This window comes from Sturnus vulgaris, chromosome 3, assembly GCF_052056855.1.
Source record: "Sturnus vulgaris isolate bStuVul1 chromosome 3, bStuVul1.hap1, whole genome shotgun sequence".
NCBI classification, from domain to species: Eukaryota; Metazoa; Chordata; class Aves; order Passeriformes; family Sturnidae; genus Sturnus; species Sturnus vulgaris.
This window is the reverse complement of record NC_142245.1, coordinates 10,803,502-10,831,182: the sequence shown is the minus strand read 5'-3', so window position 1 is coordinate 10,831,182 and position 27,681 is coordinate 10,803,502. Positions and strand designations below refer to the sequence as shown.

General features: G+C 38.8%; 1 protein-coding gene across 2 annotated transcripts; it reads left to right on the top strand.

Annotated features, from left to right (window-relative positions):
* The first annotated feature begins 10,350 nt into the window (after positions 1 to 10,350).
* C1D (C1D nuclear receptor corepressor) lies at positions 10,351 to 23,870 on the top strand. Of its 2 annotated transcripts, XM_088160981.1 has the most exons (6): positions 10,402 to 10,453; positions 11,066 to 11,118; positions 18,491 to 18,637; positions 19,930 to 19,996; positions 20,462 to 20,517; positions 23,327 to 23,870. In XM_088160981.1, exons 3-6 carry the CDS (start codon positions 18,491 to 18,493, stop codon positions 23,501 to 23,503), a joined length of 447 nt encoding a protein of 148 aa, XP_088017107.1. In that variant the 5' UTR covers positions 10,402 to 10,453; positions 11,066 to 11,118; the 3' UTR covers positions 23,504 to 23,870. The 2 variants fall into 2 exon arrangements, with proteins under 2 accessions (XP_014748341.1, XP_088017107.1); XM_014892855.2 differs by lacking the exon at positions 11,066 to 11,118 and having other exon boundaries at positions 10,351 to 10,453.
* Positions 23,871 to 27,681: the final 3,811 nt, after the last annotated feature.

Genomic DNA, 27,681 nt, shown 5'->3' with positions numbered 1-27,681 from the left:
AGCTCTCGGTGTAGGTAGCTGCAAAAGAAAACAAAAATCTCCTGAGCACAGGACTGGGTTCTTGATGCTATTTTTACGTACTTGTCCTGCACCAAAATGTCCCTTCTTTATTCAAACATCTCCAGGGAGATCTCCTAATGGGATACAACTTAGAGCAAGAACTATTAAACAATTCTTAAAAGCTCCATGGGCCTCAAAAAATATGAAATGTGCGTTACCTCTGTGCACTTAATTTTGAGATTAATTTTATGTCTTGTTTTGAAAATTAAGGAATGCGTTCCCCTCGTAAGTAGCTGGTTTAATGAGAACATGACAGTTTGCATAGCAGGAACTTGCAAAAAAATGAGAGCTGGAAGAAAGCACAGATGGATGGTGGTGTGTCTTGTTCCTTAAAGGTAAGTGGCTGTACCTGTGTACCTACAAAATGAAAGATGGTTGCAGAGAAGAGCAGCTGCTTGCGCCTGTACTGTGCATTATCTCCTCAGCAGATTGGATTTCTGCTTCTTCGAGGCTAAACCAGAAACTTAAGCAGACCAAAAGCTGCCTGTGGCAGCCCAGCCTGCTCTATTTATAGTCCTTCCCCCTCTTGCTGAAGACTGGCACCTTGCCTTTGCAGCCTGCAGAGCTAAAGTGTGTTCTAAATAAAATCATAATGCATCTGAGATGTCATGCACAGACCAAATGCTCTCTGACACAGCACTGAGGAGTGCTCTGGAAAACCCCTGCCTCGCCCAAGGCCAGGAAATGGAATGTGCTACCGAATTTGGAGTGACTACATTTAACAAGTATATGTGCCTGGCAGCTATCGCTTGTTTCCTGCGCAAACCATCCCTGCGTGCTCATGGGAGAAAAAAAAATCTTCTTTATGGGCATGACTGCAGCCCATATACAGAGACATGTTACACATTTTTTGGGTTTGTGCTTTTGTGTTTTTTTAATGAGATGCTGCCCAAATCCCCAACTAGCAGGACTGGGTTTTCTGTTTCACACCAGTATAGTTATTTCGAATTTACCATTTGGTACAGTTCCTTGGTGATTACAGCCCTCCAAGGTTTCTGTGCATGGAGTCAGTATTTGCATACAATATATAGTTTTCATCACAAAAAAAAAAAAAAAAGAAGAAAAAGGTAATTTTTACTTTATGCATGACTTGGACTGAATTTTAAGCAATGTAAGGCAAGTTGTAACTCTGTATGGGATGCTACAATGCTGTGATCTCACCTCTTCACAACCACTGATTCTGCTAGGGACATCATGGAATTTGTACAAAGAAGGAAGATGGGAAATTGCACAGAAAAAGAAAGACACCTCTTCAGTGATTCCTTCAGAGATGGCAGACACAGCTTGTCAATACAGTTCAGCTCATCTTGCCCAAATGATTCCTTTCAAATAGATTTGATAGCGAGGAGGGATTGTTTGGTTAAGCTGGCTGATTTATAAGAGCCTCGTCGCCTGCATATTCAGTTCTGTAATGAAGTTGTCTGAGGTTGGTATTGACAAAGTGCCAGGAAAATACATTGATTTACTGCTTTTTTTACCCCATTATTCATCCTGCATTTTCTTGCTTGTGATACTGTTACTGCCAAGTTTTCAGCAGCATGCACTATACAGAACTGCCCACTCCTCAAAAATGTTCAGACCACAGTCTGTATGTCTAGCTTGTATTTAAAGTCTTTATATAGGCAAAATATTTTGCAGTAGCAAACCCAAGTCCCAGTACTGTGAGCAAGGGCAGCTGTTGACTCAGGCAGGAGCCAAGAGCTGTATCACTTGAGTGCAATGCAAAGCACACCTGCAGTGCAGGTTCAGCCCAGAGGAGTGACCAGATAGGATTTCTGTGGATCTGGGCCAGAACTATTTGGCGACTTGGTGATGGTGACCATTTCTAGCGTTGGTTTTGAAACATTTCCATTACTTGCTGGCCTTTTTGGGAGGACCTGATTCTCACAGCACAGCCTGCCTTTGGGAGTTGCACAACATTGTCCCACAGAGAACAGTGGAAGTCGAGTAGTGTTTCCTGATGGCTGCAAGAGTATCCAGGGTCTCAAGGACAGTGAACAGCTGCCCCACGTTCTGGTCTGTCCCCTCCTCAGCCACCAATGAGGCAATTGTCACAGAAGTTTTGCAGGATCCTGCAAGAAAGGTGATCACAGCAGGGCATCTCTTCCCAATAGTATTCCTCAGTGTTACAGTCTCAAATAGTTGATCAGGGCCAACTGATCCAATACTTTGCTGATGTGATTCAGGACTGTAGCATGAGTAGGAGCTGCTTCTAGTAGGCAATATGTGTGACAGCCCTGCTTTGGAGACAAGTTCAATTTAGCAGTATGGTCCCACATTTTATCAGTCTCTGAGCCAGAGAATGAGCCCATTGCTGTTTAGCTTAGTACAACTACAGCCTCTGGGACAGATTTATCTTCAAAGAGTACTTTTCTCTCTTTTCCCCTCTCCTGCCAGTACTCCCCTACCTTCACAATCTTAGTTAAATCTTCTGTCACCATCTCCATGTCAGGGGATGTGCAGAGGTAGCTGGGGTGCAGAACCATGCGAAGGCACCTGTAAGTTCCCTCTTCTGTTACTCTTGGGAGTAAAAACAGCCTGTGCAGAATGTACAGATTTGGGCTCCCTTTCTAGAACAATGTCTCTTTCCACTCTTGTCAATGTGCAAGAGGCCACCCAAGGCTGACAGTCTTGGCTTCCTTGGATTGGAACCCTGACTTCCTTCTGGGGTAGCCATGTATGTTAAGGAGTGTTTTGATTGTCTAGTGCTTAATGATGGTGGCAGAAGGGTTGAGCCTTTATGGGTAAAAATCGGGGGGTCAGGCCAACAAGATAGATACCCTGGTGGAATCTGTTAGAGATCATCCATCCAGGGTGAAGAGGCAGATGAAAGACACTGTAAGCAGCTGGGAATTTCACAATTGCTAGTCCTTATTCTTGTGGGGAACTTCAACTTACCAGATGTCTGCTAGAAATACAGCAGAGAGGAAACAGTTGAGAAGGGTCCTAAAGTGTGCAGCTGAACAGAGAGTGTTGACTGGAACTTTGGAAAAAAAGAGTTTATGACCTCTGGAAGAAGGGGCAGGCAACTCAGGAGGACAAAAATGTCATGAGGTTTTATGGAGGGAGAAAATTAGAAGGGCCAAAGCCCAGACACCATACTGTCTACTGCCACACAATAAAAAAAATCCTTCTTAAATACATTAGCAACAAATGGATGGCTAAGGAGAATCTCCATCCTTTATTGGATGCCAGAGGAAACACAGTGACAAAGGATGAAGGTAAAGGCTGGGGTATTTATTACCTTGTTTGCCTCAGTCCTGAGTGGACCACAAGTCTTACAAGGAGCAGCTGAAGGAACTGGGGTTGTTTAGCCTGGAGAAAAGAAGGCCCAAGGGAGATCTTACTGCTCTGAAAGGAGGTTGTAGCCAGCTGTGGCTTGGTCTCTTCTAGGTAACAAGCAACAGGATGAGAAAGTGGCCTCAGCTTGCGCCAGGGAAGGTTCAGATTGGAAAACGTTGTTCACTGTGGTGAAGACATGGTAATCAAGCTTTGGAAAAGGCTGCCCAGGGAAGTGGTGAAGTCACCATCCCTAGCAGTATTTAAAAGGACCCTGTAGATGTGTCACTCAGAGACATGGTTTAGTGGTGGGCTTGGCTGTGCTGGGTTAACTTGATTATCTTTCCTAAGGATTCTTTTCTAAACAATGCTATGATTATATGGTTCTTAAGAATGGCAGTGAAGCTGAATATTTTTCATCGGTAGAAAAAGTCTATCAGCAGCATGAATAAGCACAGGCAAGCTCTCCTAGGTTGCTTGTGATTTTAAGGTTATGAAACATTGAAAACATTCTCTGAAGCCAGAGGACGTGTGGGTTGCAGAAAGGCAGTAAAGCCCACAGAACAGCAACTGAGACATGATGGGACGTTTTCATGTGACAGTGGATCAGAAATAGTAGCTCAGACTGTTTACCAGATTACATTGTATCAGTTGCTCACTAACAGACTGACTCTCACCGTTTTGCAGCTGAAATTACGCCTTCCTTCAAGTAAATTCCTTGTTAACTGCCTAAGTCCCAGCTGTTTTTGGAGTGTCTACTTACAGTAAAACCCACCACTGGCAAAATTCGGGTAGATGCAGGTAATGAAACCACTTCAGTTGCCTCCGATGCTAAACCTTTCATTTTTAGGTCATCATTTTTCCTGCAGAGATGACAGAAACCTTCCTTGTTTCTTTCTGGCACAGCTCGACCAGGTGGGACCTTGTGGCCTGTTCAGCAGATGTGAGGGACAGACACTTCTGCCTTGCAGAAGTGTGTGATGGCACAGGCCTGTGCCATCTTTATATCCAGCAGTGTTTTCCTGACGTTTGCATTCCCTTCCTCCCACACCCTGCTGTTGCACAAGAGTGCACAAGAAACGTAACAGCAACCACACTGGGTTAGCCAAAGCCTTCTATCCTGCTTCTTCAGGGGGCCTGTACAGATAAATAAATATTAAAACACACTTTAAAATGACAACTACAATTTGGGTCCAAAGCTTAATTTACTCCTAAAGTTGTCTTAGGGTTTCTGCTAAAACAGAGTATAAAATATATGGTTTTATTGAATTTAGGCACAGGAGCTAACAAGTGAGACAGGTGGAATGCTAATGCATTTAAAAATAAACCTCAATTTCTAATACAATTTACTTCCACAATCTTCTACTTTGTAAAAAAGTTACAGCTTTACATACTAATTGGAAGAAATGCAGTCTTAGAATAGTATCAGAACAAATACTCTACACATGATAGATTGCTTTCAATTTATTTCTACAGTTTCCATATATAAATGCATTTAACCTAATATATATATACATTCAGTAAATAAGGCTTTGTATGTAAAGTAACCCAGTACTTCACCACATCCTGTCATTTAATCTAGCTGGCACAAACACAAGCTCTTTTGATTTGTACCAACTATCAGGATCTCAGTGTAGATCTCATACTTCCTATCTGTTATGTTAAAAAAGCTTTAATTAGAGAGCTTAAGCTAGTCTTATTGAATTATATTATTTTTCCTCCCTAAACCAAAGATACATCAATCTCAGTTTCCCTCTTTCCGTGTACTTTTGCATCTGTTTTTTGATTAGAAATCTTATGTTTTCAAAAGGGAAAAGAGTCTATTTTTAGTAGGTTTAAAGCCATTCTAATTTAATCTGCGTGTAGAAAAAAAGGCATTTCCAGAGCATTTTAACTGAAAGGTGAGTCTAAGTTCACTTGGGCTTAGGCTGCCACATACACTGCCCATAAGTTCAGCAAAGTGTAACAGAACTTGGAAAATTTTGGAGGTTACATTTCGTTTCCACAGTGCGAATGTCACTACTGTAGGATTTTTAGTTGCTGAAAATCTGGCCTAGCCTCAAGACTCTTCTCCTTCTTACCCCACCTAGCAAGTAAGAAAAACAAAACTGGCAGCCAGATAGATACCTTGGTCTCTCTTTCTGATCTCACCATCTGCATTGTAATAAATCACTGTAAAATCTCTATCCCTGCCCTCCCTCCTTGCATACATCTGGTCTCAGCAGAATTCAAACGGAGACATAAATTCCCATAAACAGGGCATCGAGCCAGGCAGCTGCCTGTCACTGTCCTTTTAGGAATGTTTGTCTTTTGATTTACCAGAGGAAACATTGGGTACTCACCCTTCCTCCACCAAGGAATAAGTGCACATCAGGCAATACTGGCAAGCAGATGGATGTTTGTGCTTCAATTTACTCCTGCTACACCCTCTTCTAGTAACTTGCTGGTCTGCCCACACATGGGATTGTAGATTCATTAAATTACACTGCAAAGAAATTAGTTTGCAAATTCATTCGATTACATTGCCAAGAAGTGGGCCTCACAAAAACAAAATGCCTATTCCAAAAGGCCCAAGGTGCCCTTCAGGCACACGTGTACTACACACACGAACATCTCCCAAACTGGTCTGCTTGCCAGATTTTTGGACTGATTTTAGAATCTGTATTTTTACCCTGTGAATGGTTTATTAACCCTTTTGTTACAAGTAGCTTCTAGTAATCTTTGTCATATTCACACCAGATTCATAGCAGAAGAATCTATGCTATATTTTTTCATTACATTGTCTTCTGCATGACATCTCTCAAAGCTTTTTCAGTGGCATTGTTTCAGGGAGATGGCCATGGCTGGTCTGTACATCAGGCTGTGGTGCTTTGCATGACCCAGGCTGTATAATGCTTCCAGTGAGGCCAAGACTGCAGGATTTGACCTCCACGTTTGCTCCACAAAGAACATTGGCTTGGCAGGAATCATTATTTTGTATGTACAGTGGATGAGATGTATCATAATAATGCAATAATTATGTTAAAGATGCCTGTCACTTTGACTACTTTGGCAAAAATATTCAGGATTGTTTTCTCTTGTTTCAGGAATGCTAGAGAAAAATCAATAATCATTCATAGGCCTCTCAAATGAAATGGTTTCCATTAAGTACCAGATGCCAGTACAGCTTTTCGTGGATAGACTTGTCTATAGATATCCATACATAAAATAATAATGTATTTTCAGAGTGGCATCAGCATAAACCATTTGAATTATATGAGCTATATCTCAATCAGATTTTGGCTGGGATAAATGTGAATTCTTAACTCCTCACTCACTGCTCTTGAAAACTGAACAGGCAGTGCAGCCATTTTAAGCAGAAAATGAATGCTTTTACACCTAATAATCTCCTGAGTGAATTGGCTCAAGAAATTCCAAGGCTTGGCACTCAGTGTAGGAACTCCCATTACCTGAACAAAAGTACAAATCTGTAGTAGTGCAGAGGCAGTAGGAGCAAATCTGTAACAAATATAAACCAGTAGAAGGAGTCAGAGCCACACTGTATGACCAGGGAACATTGAGCACAGTCTGTACTGCATTAATGCTCTACATGGATACAATCTTCTACAGAGTTGGCTGAATCTGAACATTGATCAGCATGTGTTGCATTTTCCTTTGATCTTGTAATTGAAACAAAATATTTGGTTTAGGAAATCAGACTCAGGGAACAATTTCTACCTAACATTTGGTAAATCAATTAGTCTATCAATCAAATTCCCTCTCTGTATTTCCTGGTCTGTGACATGTGAGTAATGAGGTAAGAATGAACTAAACATATTGTAAGTAGACATTTGGTATACTAGAACTGCAAAGTATTATTCTATTGAGGAGTGCAGATCTCTGCTACCCTCAGACTGTTCAATTTCTGAACATTTTGAAAACTGTCCTAAATTCCCTTTTATTTAAAGTGCATAATTCTGTAGTTGTATAAGTAAAAAGGAACATGAGAAAACAATTAAGACTGTTTTTTGAAATAAGAAATGGCTAAGAAAATGCAGTGAAAATTTGTATTATTATACTAAAATATTAACTCACATTAGGGATACCATTCTCTACCCCAGTGATTCTGGTAGAATCATCTGTGTGTGTCCCACATATAGCTGAAAGGCTCTTAAATAATCCCCATGATTCCCGCTTTTATAATACTCATAAAACCTAAGTTTTTATTCATTTGCAGCTACTTTTGGTCGAAACTGAAAAGTTAAACCTCCAAATCTCCTGTAGGAAAAGGAGAGAAGTAAACAAATAACAATGACATCTGAAGATCTTTAGATATGCTTCCAACTGAGACTAGGGAGAAAGACTCTCATTTGCAGTACACACTGATTTAATTAGAACTGACATAGTATAGCCCTTAGATGATGTAAACCAAATTATTAAAAGGAAGCTCACTTTTGTGGTATTTTTAGAAGCATTGAAGGGGCAAGGAGGTACACTGAAGCTAGGTAAGATCCCCAACTTCTACTCCTGTTTCCCCTAGAGATATAACTCTACCTTCCCCAGCCTTGAGCTTGTCCTTCTCCAGACAAGACCTGCTTTTCCCTTCCTCTAGAAACTCTGCTGCTGAGCAAGCCAGCTCAGCACATTCCCTTCAGCCAACCAGCCACAATTTAGTCAGCCACAAACACACTCCTGGTAACCTATAGCTGGGAGGAGGCCCTCTTCAACTATGATGAAGGACTCCAGTGATCTTATCTTGATCTGCCTTGGAGGGGATAGGCTGCAAAACCTGAGTTACAATCAGCTTCAGATTGGATTATGAACAGGAGGCAAAAAGAGGTCTTTGGCAAGTACTGCCCATACTTTTGATGCAGATACTGACTTCTGCTTTACTATTTATCAGAATGTAAACTTGTAAAATGTGGATCTTATCTTTGGGAGCCACAGATGCGTTGGTACAATCTTCCCAGTCAGTGAGCTCTTACAGTGGAGAAATATTAATCCACTACATTTTGAACAGATTTATTTGCTGAAATCTTATAGGACCCTAGAATGACTTAGGTTGGAAGGGACCTCAAAGATCCTCTAGTTCTAATCCCCTGCCATGGGCAGGGACACCTTCTACTAGACTGGGTTGCTCAGAGCCCCATCCAGCCTGGCTTTGAACATTGCCAGGGAAGGGGCATTCACTTCTCTGGACAGCCTGCTCCAGTGCCTCGCCACCCTCACAGTTTTTCTTAATACCTAACCTAAAACTATGCTCAGTTTGGATCCATTCCCCTTGTCCTGTCATCACATGCCCTTGTAAAAAGTCCCTCTCTGTCTTTCTGGTGGGTTCCCTTCAGCTACTGGAGGCTGCAAATAGATCACCTCTAAGCCACTTCTTTTCCAGGCTGAACAACCAATTCCCTCGTAGAAGAGGTGCTTTGTCTCTCCAACCATTGTGGTAGCCTCTTCTGGATTTGTGGAGAAACACAGTGGAAAACACAGGCAATAACACAATTAGAAACCAACTGTCACTTGAGGGTGAGGCAAAGATGTGCAGTGTCAGGCAGGAACAAGTGCAGACCCCCTGGAATGACTCCATGCAATCTCTGGCTTTAGAAGACCATCACTACACACAGTTTGTACCTCCCTTTGTCCAGGAAGCAACTGCAAGAGTTTGGGAACAGCTGGAGATACGGCATGCCAGCTGTTTATATTCTCCACTCAGAGGACTCAGTGGCTGGAAAGCACGTTCCTGATTTAAAAGAGCATCTCCCTCCCCACTGTAGAATCCCAGAAGATAAGGGCCCCAATGTGTGTCTCAAACACTGGTATCTGCATGGCTGTAGAGCCAGTGAATCAGACAGGAGTCCCATCAGACAGGAATTCTTGGTAATAACAAGACTGTTGGTATTAACACACTGTGAGGAAGAACAAGATGTGACAGGAGAAAGGGGCCATGAGGAGGTAGGGCACCACTTTTCTTGGACAAACATCCTTGCTGAAGTTCTTGGAGGTAAGCACAACATAGCACAGTGAAAGCACAGGAATGAGGGCAAGAATTGGGCATGGGCTCTAAGGGGGGTCAAGACCACTCAAGACCCTTAATAGAATAGACTGTACATGAGAACTAATTTACATAGAGAGAAATGAGTCTTCAGGACAGGGAAGCCTATCCATAAAAAGGTATCCCTGCCCTGGACATCAGTTGGATTCCTTTCCTTTTTCCTTTTCTTCTTCCCTTTCCTTTCACCTTTCCCTTTCGCTTTTCCTTTCGCTTTTCCTTTCCTTTTCCTTTCCTTTTCCTTTCCCCCCCTTTAATTAATCTCTTCCTTTATCTCTTCCGTTTCCACCTTCCCCTTGAGAGGAATGTTGAATTTGTCTTTACAAATGAGCTGTGGATCTGCTTGTAGATAAGGCTAGCACTGAGAGATAAAAGAAACAATGGGATGGATTCCACCGATTGATGAATGGAAAAAGATATTTGCCTTTACAAACAAACTGTAGGGCTGCTGGTAAATGAAACTGGATATCGAAAGATGAAAGAAGCAACGGGGGGGAAACGATGAATTCTATAAGAATTAAAAATTAAAAGGGAGGGTTATACATTAGAAGGGAATTTCAGGTATCAGGCGTTCCGGGAAGTCTGTGCCTCTCAAGTACCTCAGCCAATGGGGAAAGAGAGAGGGAAATGCGGCTGGGAAAATAGGATAAAAAGGAGGCTGCGTCCTCCAAAAATTTGAGAGATCCCAGGGGAATGTCCCATGGCCTCTCTCTTTATTCGAATAAAGCAAAAAGGACTCCTCTGTCTCCTTTTTGGACATAAACTTCTGGTGTTTGTGGATTATCCTGACACCCTTAACATAAAACCCACTGCCGTGCGCTCACCGTGCATGTCAGATACTGACTTACACCAACTTCTACGCCGAGTGTGTGATTTCCTAATCAAATCTGTTTGTTTGCGGGCCCTGTTGACCGGCTCCCTACAGACCAATCGCTTTTAGGGAATTCGAACCCTTTCCCTTTAAGGCCGCTTCCGCCGCGGCACGTGACGTCACTTCCGGTAACGGGCGCGCGTCTCGTCCCTCCGGTTCCGTCCCACCGCCGCCGTGCCCGGAGCCCCACGCCGGTGCTCGGCCGCCTGACCCAGGTAAGAGCGGCCACCCCCGGCTGTCTCCCCGGGGGCTTCCTGTGGCTTTAGGGCTTTCCTGAGGCCTGGGTAAACGGGGAGGTGTGTTGTCGGGAGGCAGGGCCGCTGTGCGCACTGCTGGCGGCGGTAGTGGGTGTAATAAACGCGGTTTATGGAATCACGGCGTGCTTTGGGTTGGAAGGGATTTTAATTTTAAAATTTTAAAGATCGTGTCGTGCCAAACCCCCGGCTATGGACAGCGACGCCTTCCACTAGGAGAGGTTTAAGAGTTCCATCCGGCCTAGCCTGGCATGTTTAATGTGTGACGTGTTTACGGCCTGCTAATGCATACGTTAAAAAAAGAACACGGGCTTTAGGCTTCTTTTGCATTTTTTTGAGGATGGATGTTCTGTAGGCAGTAAACGGACACGTTTCTGTTAAAAATGAACAAAATTAAGTCTTGCGACTTGAGGAGCCTTGAGAGCTTGGCGAAGTTTTTCAAAGAGAAGGCCCAGTGTGCATATACAGGCCATTAAAACTGTTAAGCAGCACCTACCAGAAAGGCAGGTGGTACTTAAAGGCATTTAAAGTGCCTTGTAATGAAACTTCTTTATCTCTCATGTTGCTGCAAAGATCAAAATGTCCCCTGTTGGGAAGGATAAGGATTTGACAGGAGGGTCTCACAGGTATGTATGTGTTACAGAAAGATCTTTGAATGTAGAATCTGAAGAAAGAATTGTAATTATAGGAAGTTTTGATATAGAAGAAAAGAATTGCTGAGTCTTACTGGGCAACTAAACGGCAAAGAGCAAGTAAGTTGGAAGAGGCTTTTTATGACTTAAAGCAAAGGATAAATCCACCTCAAACAAAAGATGCTTTTACTAAGCAAAAAGATTTTCACAGGCAAACAAGAAAGCCAATGTTGCAAGTAGAGAAAAGATCTCAGAATTTTCCACTGCAAGAAAACTGAAAAACAACTTCTAGCTTAAACTGTAGCGTACTAACCTTTTGCGATTAGAAAATAGTAACATGAATATAGTAATGTTATCAGTTAGGATAGGCTATAGATAATAGTAAAAGTATTGATTGTTTGTCATGTATTAAGATGCTCTGTAGTGAAAATACATATAATATAACGCATATAATATATAATGCATTGTAACCAGAACTAGAAAAGGTTCAGACGAACCTACAGCTGTGGGCTGGGCTCTTGTCACCCACGACCCGTGAATTGCTGTATCATTTGGATATAATAAACAGCATTTTAAAGAGCTACCTGGACCCCGCATCCCTCATTTTTGGCTCTTACAGCCCCCCTTCCTTAGGCTTTGTCACAGCTTTCTGACCACAGGCTGAATTGCTGCCAGCGTCGTGGAATGGACTTTGACTAGCAAATTAAACTTTAGATGATGCCAATTAAAAGGCCTCACTTTTGAGACAAACAAAAATGGAAGAACTGGATTTTAAAATCAACATTGAAATGTTTTGGCGTATTTCTTGATTTTTAAAAGTATAAAAAACCACTCCAAATCTAAAATACCTGGATATTGCTAATCCTGTGGCAGTATGACTGTTGGTAAAGAAATGAGAAAACACTCAACCCAAGGCTCTTCTCCAGAGTATGAAAAATTTGAAATTCATTGGTAGAATTGTCAGGCTTCATATCAGAAAAGCAGTGCACAAGTCACATAAACCTTTCTGATAAGTGTCTTTCTCTTTGAAGTGGTTTAAGATTCTTAGCATTGTTTTTTCATCTGTGGTCTGCTTTTCCTCTAAATAAATACACAGTAGACTGGAATGGACTGGCCACCGTATCTCCAGGTAGATGGTTTTTTCCCACATCAGTAAAATCGATGCTAAGAATACAAACATCTCATTGTTACTGCGTTATATTGAACCAAAAAATGGGTAAACATGCTTCTAATAGTGAACAGCCAAATAAAAATAATAGCACAGCAGAATAAAAACCAGCTAAATACAGATTTGAATTGCTGTTCAAAATGGTACAGAGAGGCGCTGCATGAATTGCAAATACAGAAAGTTGCGTTCTGGTAAAGGGAAGTGCTTTTTCATGTATTGTGGAACTAGTGGCTAAAGGAAACTAGGTCAGCAGTTTAAAAGGATTGAAAAAACCTCTTGGCTTTAATTCCAGATATTCATATTCATGGTGCTAATACCAGTGGAGAGTGGCAGCAGGTTTTAGAAGTAGTAAACTCTCCATAGTTTACAAGTATACAGGAGGTGCAAACTGCAGGCAGTTCATTTCCTTTTTGCTGCAAATTTGGCAGGACAGTATTCAGTATTGATTGTTGTCCCCACTGTGTGTAAACTGATTTGTCCAAGGAGACAGTCTTTTGCTGCGCAAGAAGTTCCTGGTAGGTCCAGTACCAAGAAAAGTATATGTTTTAAAGACCAGTCAGACAAATTTAGTATCACTTTAGAGTGAACTTGAACTGAAGTGTGACAGCATATCTTAGTGTAGGAGCTTTTATGAAAACCTCTCATGAACAAGTGTTCTGCACATACATGAAGAAAGCTGTTTTTATTATTGTACTTATTCTGGGTATACTGATGGGTTGGAGCTGAACAAGAGCCAGGTTATACTGGATTTGTTCAGAAGAAGAAACCACTGTGTCATCAAAGATGCAGAATTTGTGACAGTTGATTACAGAAAGTAAAAATGTTTTATGAATTGTGCAGATGGAGTTGAAGGTTTGCATCAGTGGATGTAGATGGGGCTGTGGTGAATGAAGGATATTTGATCCAAGCTGAGGTAACTGTTTTCCCATAGGATATCCACTATTGGCTGAAGTGTAAATGAGCCTGTAATATTATTTTCTCCCTTAAAATTTTAATCTCCTTTTAAAACTCTATACCGTAGCTAGGTGAGAATAACCTTTGCAAATCCTTTGAAGCTCAAGTGACTCAGCGCCATCGCAAGAGACTGATAGATGTGAGCTGTTTTGTAGGATGGCTCTGTGCAGGCTTTTATGGTGGCTGGAGCCTGGCTTTGAAGGCAGGAATTTCTTGGCTGTTTCCCAATTGTAATGCAGTGCAAATTATGCCCTGCTTCACTACCATGGCTTGAGTTGGGATATTTTTAAGAGGATCGAGATAAGCCTACTGGTGTATACCTGATATTTAATTGTAGGCTTTTTTATTTTTGCAGTGGAAATCTTTCTTGCAAACAGGATTGTGAGTTGGCATTGCAGGAGTGCTCTAATTGTACTAGATTGCTTTGCAGCTGCCCCAAGCTGGCTTGAAAGGACAAAACAAAGCAGGCCTGTGGACACAGTGTTGACTAGTGGGCAAGTAATTATTTATTATCAGCAGTAATTCTTGTCTGTCACAGATTAGAGCCTTTTGTACTCAGAACTTTGCAAACATGGATTTCTCTGCCCTAAGGAGTTTTGTGGCCAAAGAACTTAATCCTCATCTCTGGTAGCTTTAAATTTAGGATGCTGATTGTTCTGTTGCCCTACAGCCACAGCAGTGAACTACAGTGTTAGAGCAGAAGTTACACTTTGCTGGACTTGCACATGAACTGCATTCACTACAGGTTGTGAGTCAGAACTCATGAGAGGGAGGACAGTGCCAGTTTTCAGGAGCTGACAGAGATGGTTTGCCATATTGATGATGTTCCTGTGTTTATTTTGAATTTGGGAGCAGTTTTATGTGTCCTGATCAAATGGTTTTGGGTTTGTTTCTGTTTTCTCTAGTTTGTTTTTTTCCTCTATGCAATCTGTAAATATCCACGAAAAGAAGAAATAATCTAAGTACCTAATCTCATTTTTGTTAGGTGAATAATCAGGAAAAGTAAAAGATCTGAGCTAAGTATGAAGAAAAGGCCTTTTAGTGCTTAAGGAATATGTAAGAATTAACATGATGAGTGAATTGCAGTATTTAGCAGAATGCTAAATTGCTTTTTGTCTTCTGTTTACGTGTTACAAAATATTTTAAATACACCACTTTTATCCTGAACTCGCAGTTTTAATTCCAGTTGAAAACCATGTGCATGATGCTAACACCGAGCATTTTTCATTTCTGCTTAAGTGGTTTCCTATTGCCATGTTGACAGACGCATGTAGCTTCCACTACTTTCACAATGTATCCTCAGCAAAATCTCTCATAGAAGTATTTATGGCCTAGTTAGAGTTTATATCTTTCACTATGACAGGATTTTGCTGGAGGAAGGGGGGCGTGAGCAGGAAGGGAAGTTTGTTTTTGTTTATTAAGTCAGCTGGCAACTGCTTCCTAAGGCTTATGTTAAATCACCTCTAGATATATTAAAAGATTATTTATAAAAGCCACCTGAAAATTGACTGCAGTTTCTCTTTTTTCCTGGGTGTGCTTTTCTTAAAAGGGGTCTGTAGTTCTCCTCTTTGTTGTCCTGGAAGAAAAATATAGTTAATTTTGCTAGTAGTATTGTGCACAACCATCTGTATTTTGTTTGTTTTTATTTCGTATACCTTAATATGGCATTTAACTTGTTGTATCTTAGATAAGTAGTCATGTTAATGCTACAGCAAACTGCTTTTGATTGTTACCTGTGTAGTTGTGCTTATAGAGTCTGCAGAAGATGGCATATTTTCTTTCTCCTTTTCATATTTGTGTCTTTTCTGTGGTTTATTAATAATGTCTGATGTTTCCATCCCTTTTTGCAGTTTGTATTATCTACTTTGGTTTATAGTATATTGATATGTTGACTGCAAAGAGAACAAGGTGTTTCTTGTTTCCTAAGGAGTTTATGGAAATTCAGTAATCTTTCTGAATAAAAGAGAATTTATTCAGAATTTTTCAGAAATTTCAGAATATTCGGAAATTTTACACCTATGGAAACTTATAAACATTTTTTTTAAACAGACCTAAATGCAATGCATAAATTTTCTCATGAAAATGGTTTACTTTCGCAATCTAAAGTCCTTCCTCAAATACACATTCTTATGTTTTTTTCCCCAAAAACATGGCAGCTCAGGGTTATTAAAAGGGAAGTTTGTTTCTGGTTAAGTTGGTGTTATGAAGTTGTAGAACATTTGTCATCACAGTTTTTTTGCCCCAGTGTCCTTAATCAAAGAAGTCCGTTTCTTTTGTATTTTATACTTATGGGTTATGAACTTTTCTTTGCATTCTCAAAATTAAAGATCTTTTAAAGTGTTACCAGTGTAACACAACCACAGGTTATGTGTTGTGTATCATAGGTCTTATTGCTTGATAATGAAATTATTATTTCCTTTAGAATTACCCATTGTTCACATTACTTACCTAGCTAGAATTTTTCATTACTTCTCTTATCTGAATATTTCTACTATCCTTAATTTTTAAAGTGGGAACTCAGTGCCAAATAAAATCTGGTTGAAAGTCAGTAAATTCAAATCAGAAAACCTATCTAATAAACATTGTCTTCAGAGACTGACTTAGGTTTACTTGTTCAAAATACAAAAAAAAAAAACACTTGAAGAACTTTGAGGAAAAGTTTGTTTGTTTGTTTTGTAATAACTGAAACATAACTGCTGAGGGCAGTGTAGCTTCTGGGTATGTTTAGAGTCTTGGAGTTCCTCCTATCCTTGGCTTTATCATTCTGCAGGTGTGAGTACACAACCCATGTGTTCATTTTGGCAGAAGCAATTGTTTGGAGTTTCTGGTGGACACGTTTTCTAATGTAGTTTGCTCTTGTTATTAATGTTACCAAAATTATTTTAGGCTGTTGACTGCTGCCTCATTGTTGGCATGTGCCAACACTGGGACATATCCTGTTTAGAGATTACTTATGCTGAAACACCAATGTAATGAAAAGAGGGAGATCTCTACACGGCAGGAGTAGGAACTTGCTAGTTTCTGTTGAAGTGAGACACCAATGATAGCAAAATGTATTTGTTACCTTTTCCTTCTATATTCCTATTCTTCTTCTGTCTTATTCCTTAAGTGTAACTTGATATACTGGAAAGAATTTCAAATATCTGATTGTTTATCCTTGTAAAACAGCTCCAGTTAATTTTGGTAACACATACTTGCTACAGGCTTTTGCTAGTTCTTTTTTCTGTTCTTGCTGGTGCTGGATACACTGAATAAGGAAGAGAGATAAATTGGAATTTACCACTACGCTCATGCCTGCCCGTCAAATCAAGACCGTAGTGGGTTAAGTGGTGTTAAGATCTGTAGGTGATTGTTGTTGGATTACTTTTCTCCCTGTTTATGTAAGTGTAGGGAACATGCCTTGACAGACACCTTCTAGCAAAACTTAGTTGTATTAATGACAGGAAAAATCTAGTTTCTTTTGTAGCTTCGAGGGGTTTTTAATGCTGTATTATATGACTAAAGGTTAACAACAAACATTGTTTCTGAACCCTTTTAACCAACCTAACATGGCAGATTACAAAGCAGGTGGTTGGGAGGATAGAACAAAACACAAACAGTGTTATTATGAATGTCAGAAATAATTGTATTGATGCTTTGCCTTTCTGTGGGCAGCATCTTGTGGATCCAGCTCAGCTTTCTTCCTTGGGTCTGCCACAGCTGAGGGAAGTAATACTTATGTGTGTGGTGCGTGGGTCACATGCTGGGGTAGAGACGGGACCTTTGGCATGGTTGGCATTGTGATTCTGTACTCAGTGTGAAAACCAGCTCTGACCAGGATGAGCAGTCATGCAGCTGAGTAGGATTATAATTCTTAACTGTGCAAACAATAGCAGTGAAAGTGGGCTTGTTAACTAGCTGATCATATTTCTAGAATCACACTGGTGTGGTTAAAACTGAAGTTGCAGACAAGCTTGAATAGCTCCACACTGTTTTTTCTCCCAACCATCTTCCTTTTTGACCTCCAAGAGACAATATAAATAAAAATAAACCTCTCTCATACATCCCATGCTCTTGCAGGGAAAGGGAAAGATCAAATTGTTATCTAAAACGAACTCCAGTGCTGTGACAGCTCTTTTCTGTTTGTATTTGACTGTGTGGCTTGGTGTTCATAGAGAAAGTGCAGTTTCTCCGAATTCTATTCCCTTCCTCTTGTACTCAGCACCTGGAGAGTGGGATTATCACATTGATTCTAATAAGAAAAGTCTGCAGTGATCCAGGTGCTCCCACTGTTCTTGATGCAGCTCACCGAATAGACAGGAAAATTACATATTTCTTCTCTTTTTTCCTTAGATAATTTGGAAAGTTGTTGCTCAGTAGAAGTTGAAGAAAATAAAATAGCTTTAAGTAACATTAACTCCCCAAGATAATACATGATTTGTGATTTAAGAGGAATTAAAGATCCTGATTATAAACCAGAAGCCAGATGGCATGGCAGTAGCCATACCATGGTACTATAAATTCTGGGAACAAGAAAGGGGTGCTTTGGGATTTTTCACATCTTCTTTCCTAGTTCCTGTGCACTGATGTGTTGACAAGATTGCAAGAGTAATCTGAAATCTCAAAATCAACTCAGCTTTGTTAAAGATAGAGTTGTATTGGGGATTATAGTACCCCATAGGGACTTCAGAAAATGGGATACAGGGTTCACAAGAAAAATATTTTGGATCTACTCCTGAATGAACTGACCATAACATAACTGGTGCTGAAGTAAAGTCTGTTCCTAAGACATACTGAAGCTGTATCCCTATTCGTTTGGTTTGTGGTTTGTTTTTCTTTTTTGGTTAGTTAATTAGTTAGTTTTGGTTTTGGTTTTGTTTTTCCTGGTGTCCTGCCTGCTGCTTGATGCAGCTCTTTATATAGTGCAATTTATAGAGCACTTCTTTTAAACATGCAAATAATTTCTTTCTATCACAAATCATAAAAGCTAAATACTGTTTTAGGACCATTGCAAGAATAGGTACTAAATTCATGTAAATTGTAATGCTCCTTCATGCCATTTTGCACAGGAGTTAGGAGATATCTCTGAAATTACAGGACCTTTAATTGTGATGCTGCTGACATTACCTGTTAGAACTCTTCACATGTAGGCATTTCTTATAATGTTTAATGAATGAATGCTAATGCTTTGTGTTGTAAATTACAGTCTTTTGACTCTGTAGGTACTTAATGAAATGGATTATTATTTTTGTTTCCACTTTCCAGATGGAAATGTCAGAAGATGATAATAACACGGAAGAACTCCCCACTGAAATTCATGATTATCTTGCAGCATTTGAAAAGTCCCTTAATTCTGTAGATGAGATGCTGAAGACAATGATGTCAGTTTCTAGGAGTGAGATTTTGCAAAAGGTAAGTTATCTTCCTTTTGGAAACCTTTTCCTTATTAATACACAAATACTTGAGAGCCTAAACTGAAATAAAAGGGTCTGTTAGGCCAGCCACTGCACTGAGAAATAACAAAAAATTGCATTCCTACGCTTGACACCTACTGTTAAATTCTTACATTTCTAAGAAATCCAGATGGTCTTACAAGCTCAATAATGAAACACATGGTCTTCCAAGCTGATAAGTGATCATCTTACCTGTGAGCCATTTAGCTCGAGGACATTATAACTTAATCCTGGCCTTCCTTAACATGATCTTCCATAATGGAGAGGTCATTCACATTTTTGACTGAGACTTCTTCCCAACAAACTGAATGTAAGTGATGTACCCAGCAGGATGTAAAGGTGAACTGGCAGAAGTAAGAATTGATCTGATTCCAGAAGTCTAGACTTGCAGGACCTGAGCTGTCTCCTCTAGCTGTGCTATAAGCATAAGCAAAATGTGGCTTTTTATCAGAGCAAGGTAGTGCCTGAGAATTTCCTGTAAGCATCTCTGTCTTGTAACATTTAAAGCCTAATGTGTAATTTCTTTCTGTAGGGCAGAAAAAGCACATGAGGGAACTTCTTTATCCTGTGAGGATTTCTTACACAAATAAATTATGAAGAAAACCATCTTGACAACACAGATCTTTTGACAGTATCCATGTTAGAACTAGTGAGCTGTACAATGATGTTATCAGATTTTATGGAAGCTGTGTAGGACTAAAATAATAAATTGACTTTGACAGTCAAGGGAAGCAAAAACCCCTTCATTACCTTTTGTTCTTCCTTTGCTTTATATCCCTAAGTATTCTAGCATGCACTGAGAGCACAGTCTGTTATGTGTCGTGTTAACATTCATTGATTGCATATTATCGTTTGAGTTTCAGCAACTTTTAAACTTTTTTTCCTTTCATTCATAGCAACAGCTATTTTGAATTAAGTTTCTGTGGAAAAACGAGGACTTATTTCTGACTATGGGAGCAGTAGTCCAAGAGCTACATCTAAATGATTGTGCCTTTGGTTGTTTGGGACTGTGGCATTTGACTTCATACTGCAAGAATTGCATGAATACTGGGAGAGGAGAGAATGAATGGTCCTGTGATGGCATGGAAATAAGGCATAAACATAGTCTCAGTAAACTTGTGATGCAAAAATGTGCTCCTCCAGTGTGTATGTTTTTATTCATACATTCACAATTATGCAATGTGCACGTTACTACAATCTGTTCATATCTTGCTTAAAATCTTCAAATATGATTTTTTTTTTTCATTCTAGTTAGATCCTCTTGAGCAAGCAAAGCTGGATTTGGTTTCAGTGTACACATTAAATTCTATGTTCTGGGGTAAGTATGTGGTAAAAGGGAAAACGTAGTATTTATGATTACCACTTGAACACCTAGACAGCTGCAAACACTAAATAATCATATCTCATAGCTTAATAATTAAAAACTTGTAATTACCTTGAAGACTGACATTATTGCCATCCATAGGGTAAGTGATGTTGAAACTCTGAATCAAAAATCTGTATTTAGAAAAGCTGATTTTGTATGTGCACGAGTATGTTTCTGGTTTCTTTGTGACAACCTTTTCTGTCTTTTAAAGGACTGAAAGTTTAACGATTTTAGTTGTTTGAGGGTATTTTAGCTGCAATATTTGTTAATAGTTCGTCAGATACTTAATGACACAGTTAACAATTCTTATTAATGATTTTTGTGTGGAAGCTTTGATTTTCCTATGTGACTGCTTGATACGGCCCTCAGTCATAGACAGCCTTCAGTTTCAAAAAAATTTTGTTTTTTTTCTTCTAGTATACCTGGCTACCCAGGGAATCAATCCAAAGGAACATCCAGTGAAACAAGAACTGGTGAGTTGCTTATGCTGCATGCATCCTACTTGTGCAGGATGGTTAGCCCAAATAGAAGTTAAATAATGTTTATATCTACATTTAAAAATGATACATTGTTGTAATAGCATGCATATGCTACATAGTGTTATGTAGCTATATATATCTTCTGCTGGGCTCTCTCAATTAAGAAAGTAATTTTTTTTACTTTTAAACAGTACTGTTTAAAGTTGTAGAATCTGATGAAATTAGAAAAGGATGATGAATGATATAATCTTTTCTTTTTTTCCACCTTTGGTTGAGAATCAGATTCTGTACAGAGCAGCTTTTCACTTGTATCTCTTAAATGGAAAAATGTTACATGCCTGATAATAATATATAACTTCCAATGTGGCCTTTTTTTCCTTATAAATACTTGGAATCATGTTAATCTCTGTGGCTGCCTTTTCTAACTTTTGTATGACTCTAAAAGTGTAGTGTGGCTGATTTACTAGCGAAGACGGGAAAGTGCCCCCCTTCCAAGCCCTCCATTAATTCATTTTCTCAGCAGTAAAGAATCCAGTTCAGCAACAAAGCTAAAAGCTTTTTTGGCACCAATTGTATGTGTATTGTCCAGTAATTCTGCATTAGTGACATATTTATGACCTATAATAAATCTTTAGTTTTGTCTTTATATTCCATTTAGATGCATGACTACAGTATAGAAGGCCAGCTATCTTGAAAATTCTGCTGACTTAAAAAACGGAATCATTTAGCCCAAAGAAAAAACAGAAATCAAAACTTCTCACTACTCATTTTAATTCCTGAATAAATGAAAATATTAAATCTCAGCAGATGTAAAATAGCTAGCTTAAATGTAATCCTTACATAACCAGTGGAATGGAAGAGAGGACTGAAAAACGTGGAAAACTAGCCTGAATAACAAGAATACTTCTATTTTTAATTTTGTGAGGTTTTCAGTAGTCTAGACTGTATCATATTAAAAAATGCATCAGTTAATATTTCATGAGCTTTCTGTCAGTTTTTTGTTCCTCCTATATTATATAGTGTCTGAATATCGTGCTAATTTGGTGATACTAAAAACTCTTATCTCTTCTGCTGTGAATATTTTATGTGTGTATTTTGCTTCACAACTGCCATTTTAACTGAAGAAAGAGTGAATATTTTCATAGCCTAGATTGTTGCTCAGATCTCTTTTCCTTTTTCAAGTATTAAGGTCGAATTTATGCACATTTCTTCCTTGCAAAGGCATTGTAATGTTCTTATTCATGTGGAAAGGGAATTTTAAAAGACTGTTCTGTCACGATTATTTTGTTTTTAGAATTGCTCTCCTTGTGTACATACAGGTATTCAAACTCTACTAATAAAACTCACATTCAAGCTATCAGAATTAATTTATTTTGTCAAGTTGACATTTTCCAGCTCCTTTTCTCGTTGTTAATACGTGTAGGTTTGCCATCTGTTCTCATTAGCTATCTCAGTCACCAAAGAAATATTATGGCTGATCATGATTTCAGACCCTGTAAAGCACTCCTAGTTAAAGCTGTGTTTTTGATACAGAAAGAGTGGCCAAGTTTTTGACAGTTGCTTAATAATGATCACTGAAGAGTTGAAAATCAGTTGTGTTGTGTAAGTCTTGTAACTTTTGTTCCAGATTCAAACAGATGGCAATGACTCTGTGAGAAATGTGTGGGTTACATATCTAAATTTATTTTAGCAGTATCCACATGTGTTCTGTTCATCCACATTTATAATTCAGCTATCAGGTAGAGTGCTACATATATGTGTATATATATGTTACTGTTTGTATGACAGTAGCACTCAAAGGCCCTACAGTTAAAGACCATATTAGGCTAAATATCTAGACCTGAAATCTGTAAACTAAATTGTTAAATATTTTGCAGAGTTTCTGTAAGTGTACTCCCTAGTCAGTGAAGAGAAGCAGGCACTTTTTGCGAGGGGGATTCTCATCTTAAAGCTGCTTAGTACCCTCTCAAAGTTATTTTCTTTATTTGTTGCAGGAGCAGACGAGGATGAGTAGGCACAAAAATGAGATTGTTAAGCTGGGAGGGTATAATTCTGTAGGGCTGAGTCCAAGTCATGGTTTCGTCAAAAAAAGTCCCCATAAACACCAAATAACATTGGTAGGCTAAGATATGTCAAGAAAGCATCCCCTTTTCCCTGGAAACAGGTCTGTATTGTTCTTTATGGCCATAGAATGATCTTCTGATATGGCTGGAAATTCATCAGGCTGCCCAAAATAAGTTCTTTCATAAGCCCCCTTGACCATTTCAGGAACTTAACCCCTAGACTTCTGGATAGTTGCACGTGTAATGCTTGTACCGTCTTTGATTTTGTGTAAGATGCTTTTTTAGCTTTGCTTGGACTTGCTGAATTTTTTTTTTTTTTTGTTGGCAGTAGTCAGGCAGTATAATTCATCCATAAATGTCAAATACCTAAATATTATTTTGGCATCTTTATGTAGGTCAAACTCCAAACTGAGTTCAGTATTTTATTTTCTAACTTTGCTTGCAAGATCAGTTCCCATATCTCTGCAAATTAGATGCAGAGTCTGCATCTCTGTAGAGCTTTGTGCTCCTGTTATAGCGAGTGTGATGCAGATGGTATGGAAGGTACCTGTGATGGAAAATATGCTAAAGGGAAGACTCCAGTTTGCGGAGGGCCTGGTATATTTATTTAAGTATGTTCTTCTTCTAGATATTAAAGTTCTAGAAATGTACAGTGTGGGGAGCTTCTACTCATTGACTCATTTTAGCTGTAATCTTGGGAGAATGATTAGCAATACTTTTCCTTTTTTTTCCCTCCCTAGGAGAGAATAAGAACATACATGAACAAGGTCAAAGAAATAACAGACAAGAAAAAGGCATCCAAACTCGATAAAGGAGCTGCTTCTAGATTTGTAAAAAATGCACTCTGGGAACCAAATGCAGAAAATGAACATAGTTCTCAAACTTCTGCTAAAGGAAAAAAGTTACAGAGGGACTGAATCTTTTTTCCCCTTGTAGGAATTGCAGACACCTAGAACTTACTTGGAAATGTTTTGCATACTGCATGCATCTCATAGAAGTGCTGTACAACAGGTTAATTTATAGTCATGAACTTTACAGGATTGTATTTTGTCCAGAACACTTGTCACTGAGGTGGTCACATTTAATGTGTATCTGAAAGTGCCATTTGATGCACATTTGACATTTCATTACTCAAATGATAATGACCTGACATATACTTGCTGGTAATAAATACTAGTGATATTTTGTTTATAATGCCTGTGATTTCAATATTTTTTTAATGATTTATTGACACTTTTTGATGTCCTCAACCTCCTCAATATTAAAAAGTTTCAAACACTGCTATCCAGTCTGTGGTGTTAATGAAAGAGAATTGTGTGAAATGCCATATTTGTGGAGTTTTGTATGGTTTATTCACTGTGTTAAACTCTTTTCAGCCTTTCAGCTTGAATATGTGCAATATTCCCTTACTTCTGTTGCCTCTGAGAAAGCAGGTCTTCAAGAGCCACAAGCAAACATCCTGAATTCCACTCTAAGCCCCTGTGTCTAGTCAGTGGAAAAGTTAGATATCCCCTAAAGACAGTATGTAGGGTCCAAAAAAAGGAGCAGGCTGGGAGTATCTGCTAGGAAACAGCACATGGAGGAAGTTGATGGAATTTTGACTGCAGTGCTCATCCCTTAGTGCTGATGCTCGGAGAAATGTGCTCTGGGGTGGTAGGAGTGTTGCCATCTATTGGTGTTTCTCAGATCTTCATTAGGGAAAGCATCCTCTGGTACAATAAAGACTGCTGCTTCATCTTGCAAATACTGTATTTTTACTCAAAATGTGAAGCTTTGTTTAGGAAAGGAGGGGTGATAGGTGGGTTCAGTTTTCAATATGCCACAATGCAAAGCTGAATTGTCTGCCCAAAAGCTATTTAACAATTAGCAAGGAATTAAAAATTACGAAGGAAAAATAGGTGATTTAGCTCACAAAAATGCAGTTTGGGTAGCAGTCCATACAAGTGTTTGGGAAATGTTAGTGTGAAAGATTAAATGATAAGAACAAAGGAATCCACTATAGCTCTAGTACTGCAAGCTGAAAGATGTTCAGTGGATGGTTACTGTCCTTGGCACTGTACTTCAGCAGGCAATGCAGAGTGTGAACTGAATTGAGTTATACTAAAATGAAGATTTTTCTCTAATTACTATTTAAAAATACATATTTGAAAGTAAAAATTCAATGCATGGACAAGTTTATGAAATTCATTACATGTCTAGAAACTTTTTTAGTGACTGGTATGAATTTACCTATTTTTATTTACAATAAACTCTTCCGGTAAATAACAATGCCTTCAATCCATCTGACAGGAGAGCTATTTAGGGTACCTAACCTTGGTGCCTCAAATCACAGGACTGCTTATGTGAGTATGCATGTCAAAGCTAAAATAGCAGTGCTTTATTTCTTCAGGTTAATGTCATGATTGTGTCAAATGAAGGAGCTGTTGGACTGGGAGGGGTTTTTTTGTTTAATGTAGGTTAAAAATTCAAAAGAGCCAAAGTCTGTTCTTGACCAAAAGTAACACATTTGTGTAAAGCAGTTCTTCTAAATAGGTTTGGATGGTGTTTATTTGGAAGTCTATGTGCCTGTCTCATACCCCTTTTAACCTGGTACTGCAGATGGCAGTATTAGGCTTTTATAAATAGACTTTTGGACTAGGTATGAATGTTGAGGTCTGCATGTACAAAGCACAGGGTTCAAAACATTAGTCTCAAACCCACTGATCTAAAAAAAAAAAAATTCTTTTTTTTTTGGATGTTCATTGGACTAGTGGGGAAGAGGGTTGGATACAAGTGGTCTGAAGTAGCACAAACCAGAGTACTTTAATACAGAAATTTTCTGGGAGATAACATCATTTGCTTTGAGAGGCATTGTCTTGAGGAAATGAGTAGCTCAGCTTGTAGTTATGCACAGTGCTGTTAATTAAAAGGGGATTGGAGAACATTTCCATTACATGATTTTCCTCTTAAACTTCAATTATAGGTTTTGTTTTAAAAGGATAATTTCTGAAAAGGATCATAATTCATTGTCCAGTAAAGCACACAGGTTTCATTGGTAAATGTTTAAACAAGAGTAATGCAAGGCTATTAGCTAAGACTTAATGAGGTAGAAGTCCATCTGGCATAATTAATTATATGCAGGTATTTGACATTTGTAATAGGGCAGTTTAAATGGATATATAGCATATGCAATTTTGTGAAATTTTTTTTAAGACTTGCATCATTCAGTAAGGCTGTTAATAGTGTGGATTGTGGCTTTGGTTTTCTGACACAACACAACCCAGACAAATACCCCACAAACTAAGACTCCTCACCCTGTACTTATTTTTCACTAACAGCCCTATTAGAAAGAAGCTTGAAATCATGATTATGAATGCTAAGTGATTTTTATATAATTGAAGTGATTACTTTGTTAAAGATTTTATTTTGGTTTAATGAGTTCTTGGAACTTTTCTTGCTTTCCACTCTTTGCACCAAGGAAGTGGTGAGGTTGGTGAGAGAATGTGAAGTTAGCAGCTGGGACTAGAATTTGGTATGAGGTTGCATGGGGAATTTACCAAGTTCACAAAAATGTATTTCAGTAGACAAATGAAAAGGCATCTCAGGATGTTAAATCCCACTCTTGTTAGTAGCAAATAACTACATAAAACCAGCAATTTGTCATTAACTGTCCTAGCCATATAAGGAGATTTTTACTGTAACAAAATGACTATTTGACATGAGAAACTAGGTATTCTCCGAACTATGTGAAGTTTCCACAGATCTACTCCTAGAAAACATTTCTCTGACAGAGTTTACTGTGGCTGTAAACAGAGGGGGAATTTTCCTAGGGCTTAAATTTCCAGCCTTAAAAATGCTAGCCATATGACTTGGGAAGTCAACGTATCAATGAGGCTTGTTTCTACTCCTTCAGTATTTTTATTATTGCAGAACTGCATTCCTAAGAGTTTGTTTTTTATTAAGTCATCTTATTTTTCCTGGCCTTGAAAATCAGCTAAGATAGAGCTTTGTCAAAAACTGTCAGTGTTGCAATTATATTGAAAATCTTCTCAAACATATTTATCTGGAATAATAAAAGCTAAGCAAACAAAATTCTCTCAGGATTAAGAATTCTCTTGGGTTTAAGAGGGTAGATTGATACTCAGTTTTTAATTACAGGGCTGGGAGCATTTTTACAAATGTAAAGGGAAATCCTAGTTTTCATAGTAAATGACATACGTTACCCAGGAAGTGATGGTGACCTGTTTCTGCATTCTCTAGAATGAGAGACCTTGGTTTCCTAGATCAAGGCTTGAGTCTAGTCTCAGCCACAGAAGGCTTTTGGGAGCCATGAACAGCAAACTCCACTCTAACTGGAAACATAGGTGGAGTTACATTGGTGGAAGTGGCACCTGTGGCACAGGGTTTCCAACTTAGACGTGCCAAAATAATTGAAAGTGGTTGCATCCCAAATGTGTACAGGTTATTAATTCCTCATAAACTGAGATGTAAAGATGTCAAAACAGGGCATTATTAGTTTATATTATTTTTTATGCTTCTTAGACATTTACTTGCCAGTGATTAAAAAAAAAAGTGTTAAGCTACATCAGTTAGAGAAAACATACAATTTGTCATTTTTGAATTACACATGATACACACTTTTTAAAGAATGCATTTAAGTTCTGCAGTGGGACAAGGTAATTTTCTTTTTCCTAATCTGTTTTGAGTATTATTTCTTACACAAAGTTTCAGAAAGTTCACGTGAATGCTTTTGTTTTGCAGACCACTCTTAGCATTAGTGGTAGTTTGGGGGTTTTTTTCTTCAATTTCTGATTTCCAGTGGGATATACTTGTGATATTTTATTGATAATACCAACAGTTTATCTTTTTGCTGACTTTTAACCTTCCCTGTAGCAGAAGATTACAGATCTATGGCATATTTAGTGCTGGTGATCTAAGAAGCAGACTTTGAACTGAACCGTTTTCATCAGCTGTACCAAAGGGGAAAGAGCAAAAGCTTGTTTTTACTACTAAGCTGAGTGAATATGGCATGGAAATCTTGTAATGTCAAGGTATCAATTTGTAAAGTGATATATTTCAAAGGGGATACTAAATTTGACTGTGAATAAAAAGCTTT

What these genes read in the sequence shown, in the direction of transcription:
- C1D (XM_014892855.2), top strand. Translation starts at nt 18,491, where the DNA reads ATGGAAATGTCAGAAGATGATAATAACACGGAAGAACTCCCCACTGAA. An exon ending in GGAGTGAGATTTTGCAAAAG is followed by an intron (nt 18,638 to 19,929) that starts GTAAGTTATCTT and finishes TTTTCATTCTAG; the next exon opens with TTAGATCCTCTTGAGCAAGC. An exon ending in ATCCAGTGAAACAAGAACTG is followed by an intron (nt 20,518 to 23,326) that starts GTGAGTTGCTTA and finishes TTCCCTCCCTAG; the next exon opens with GAGAGAATAAGAACATACAT.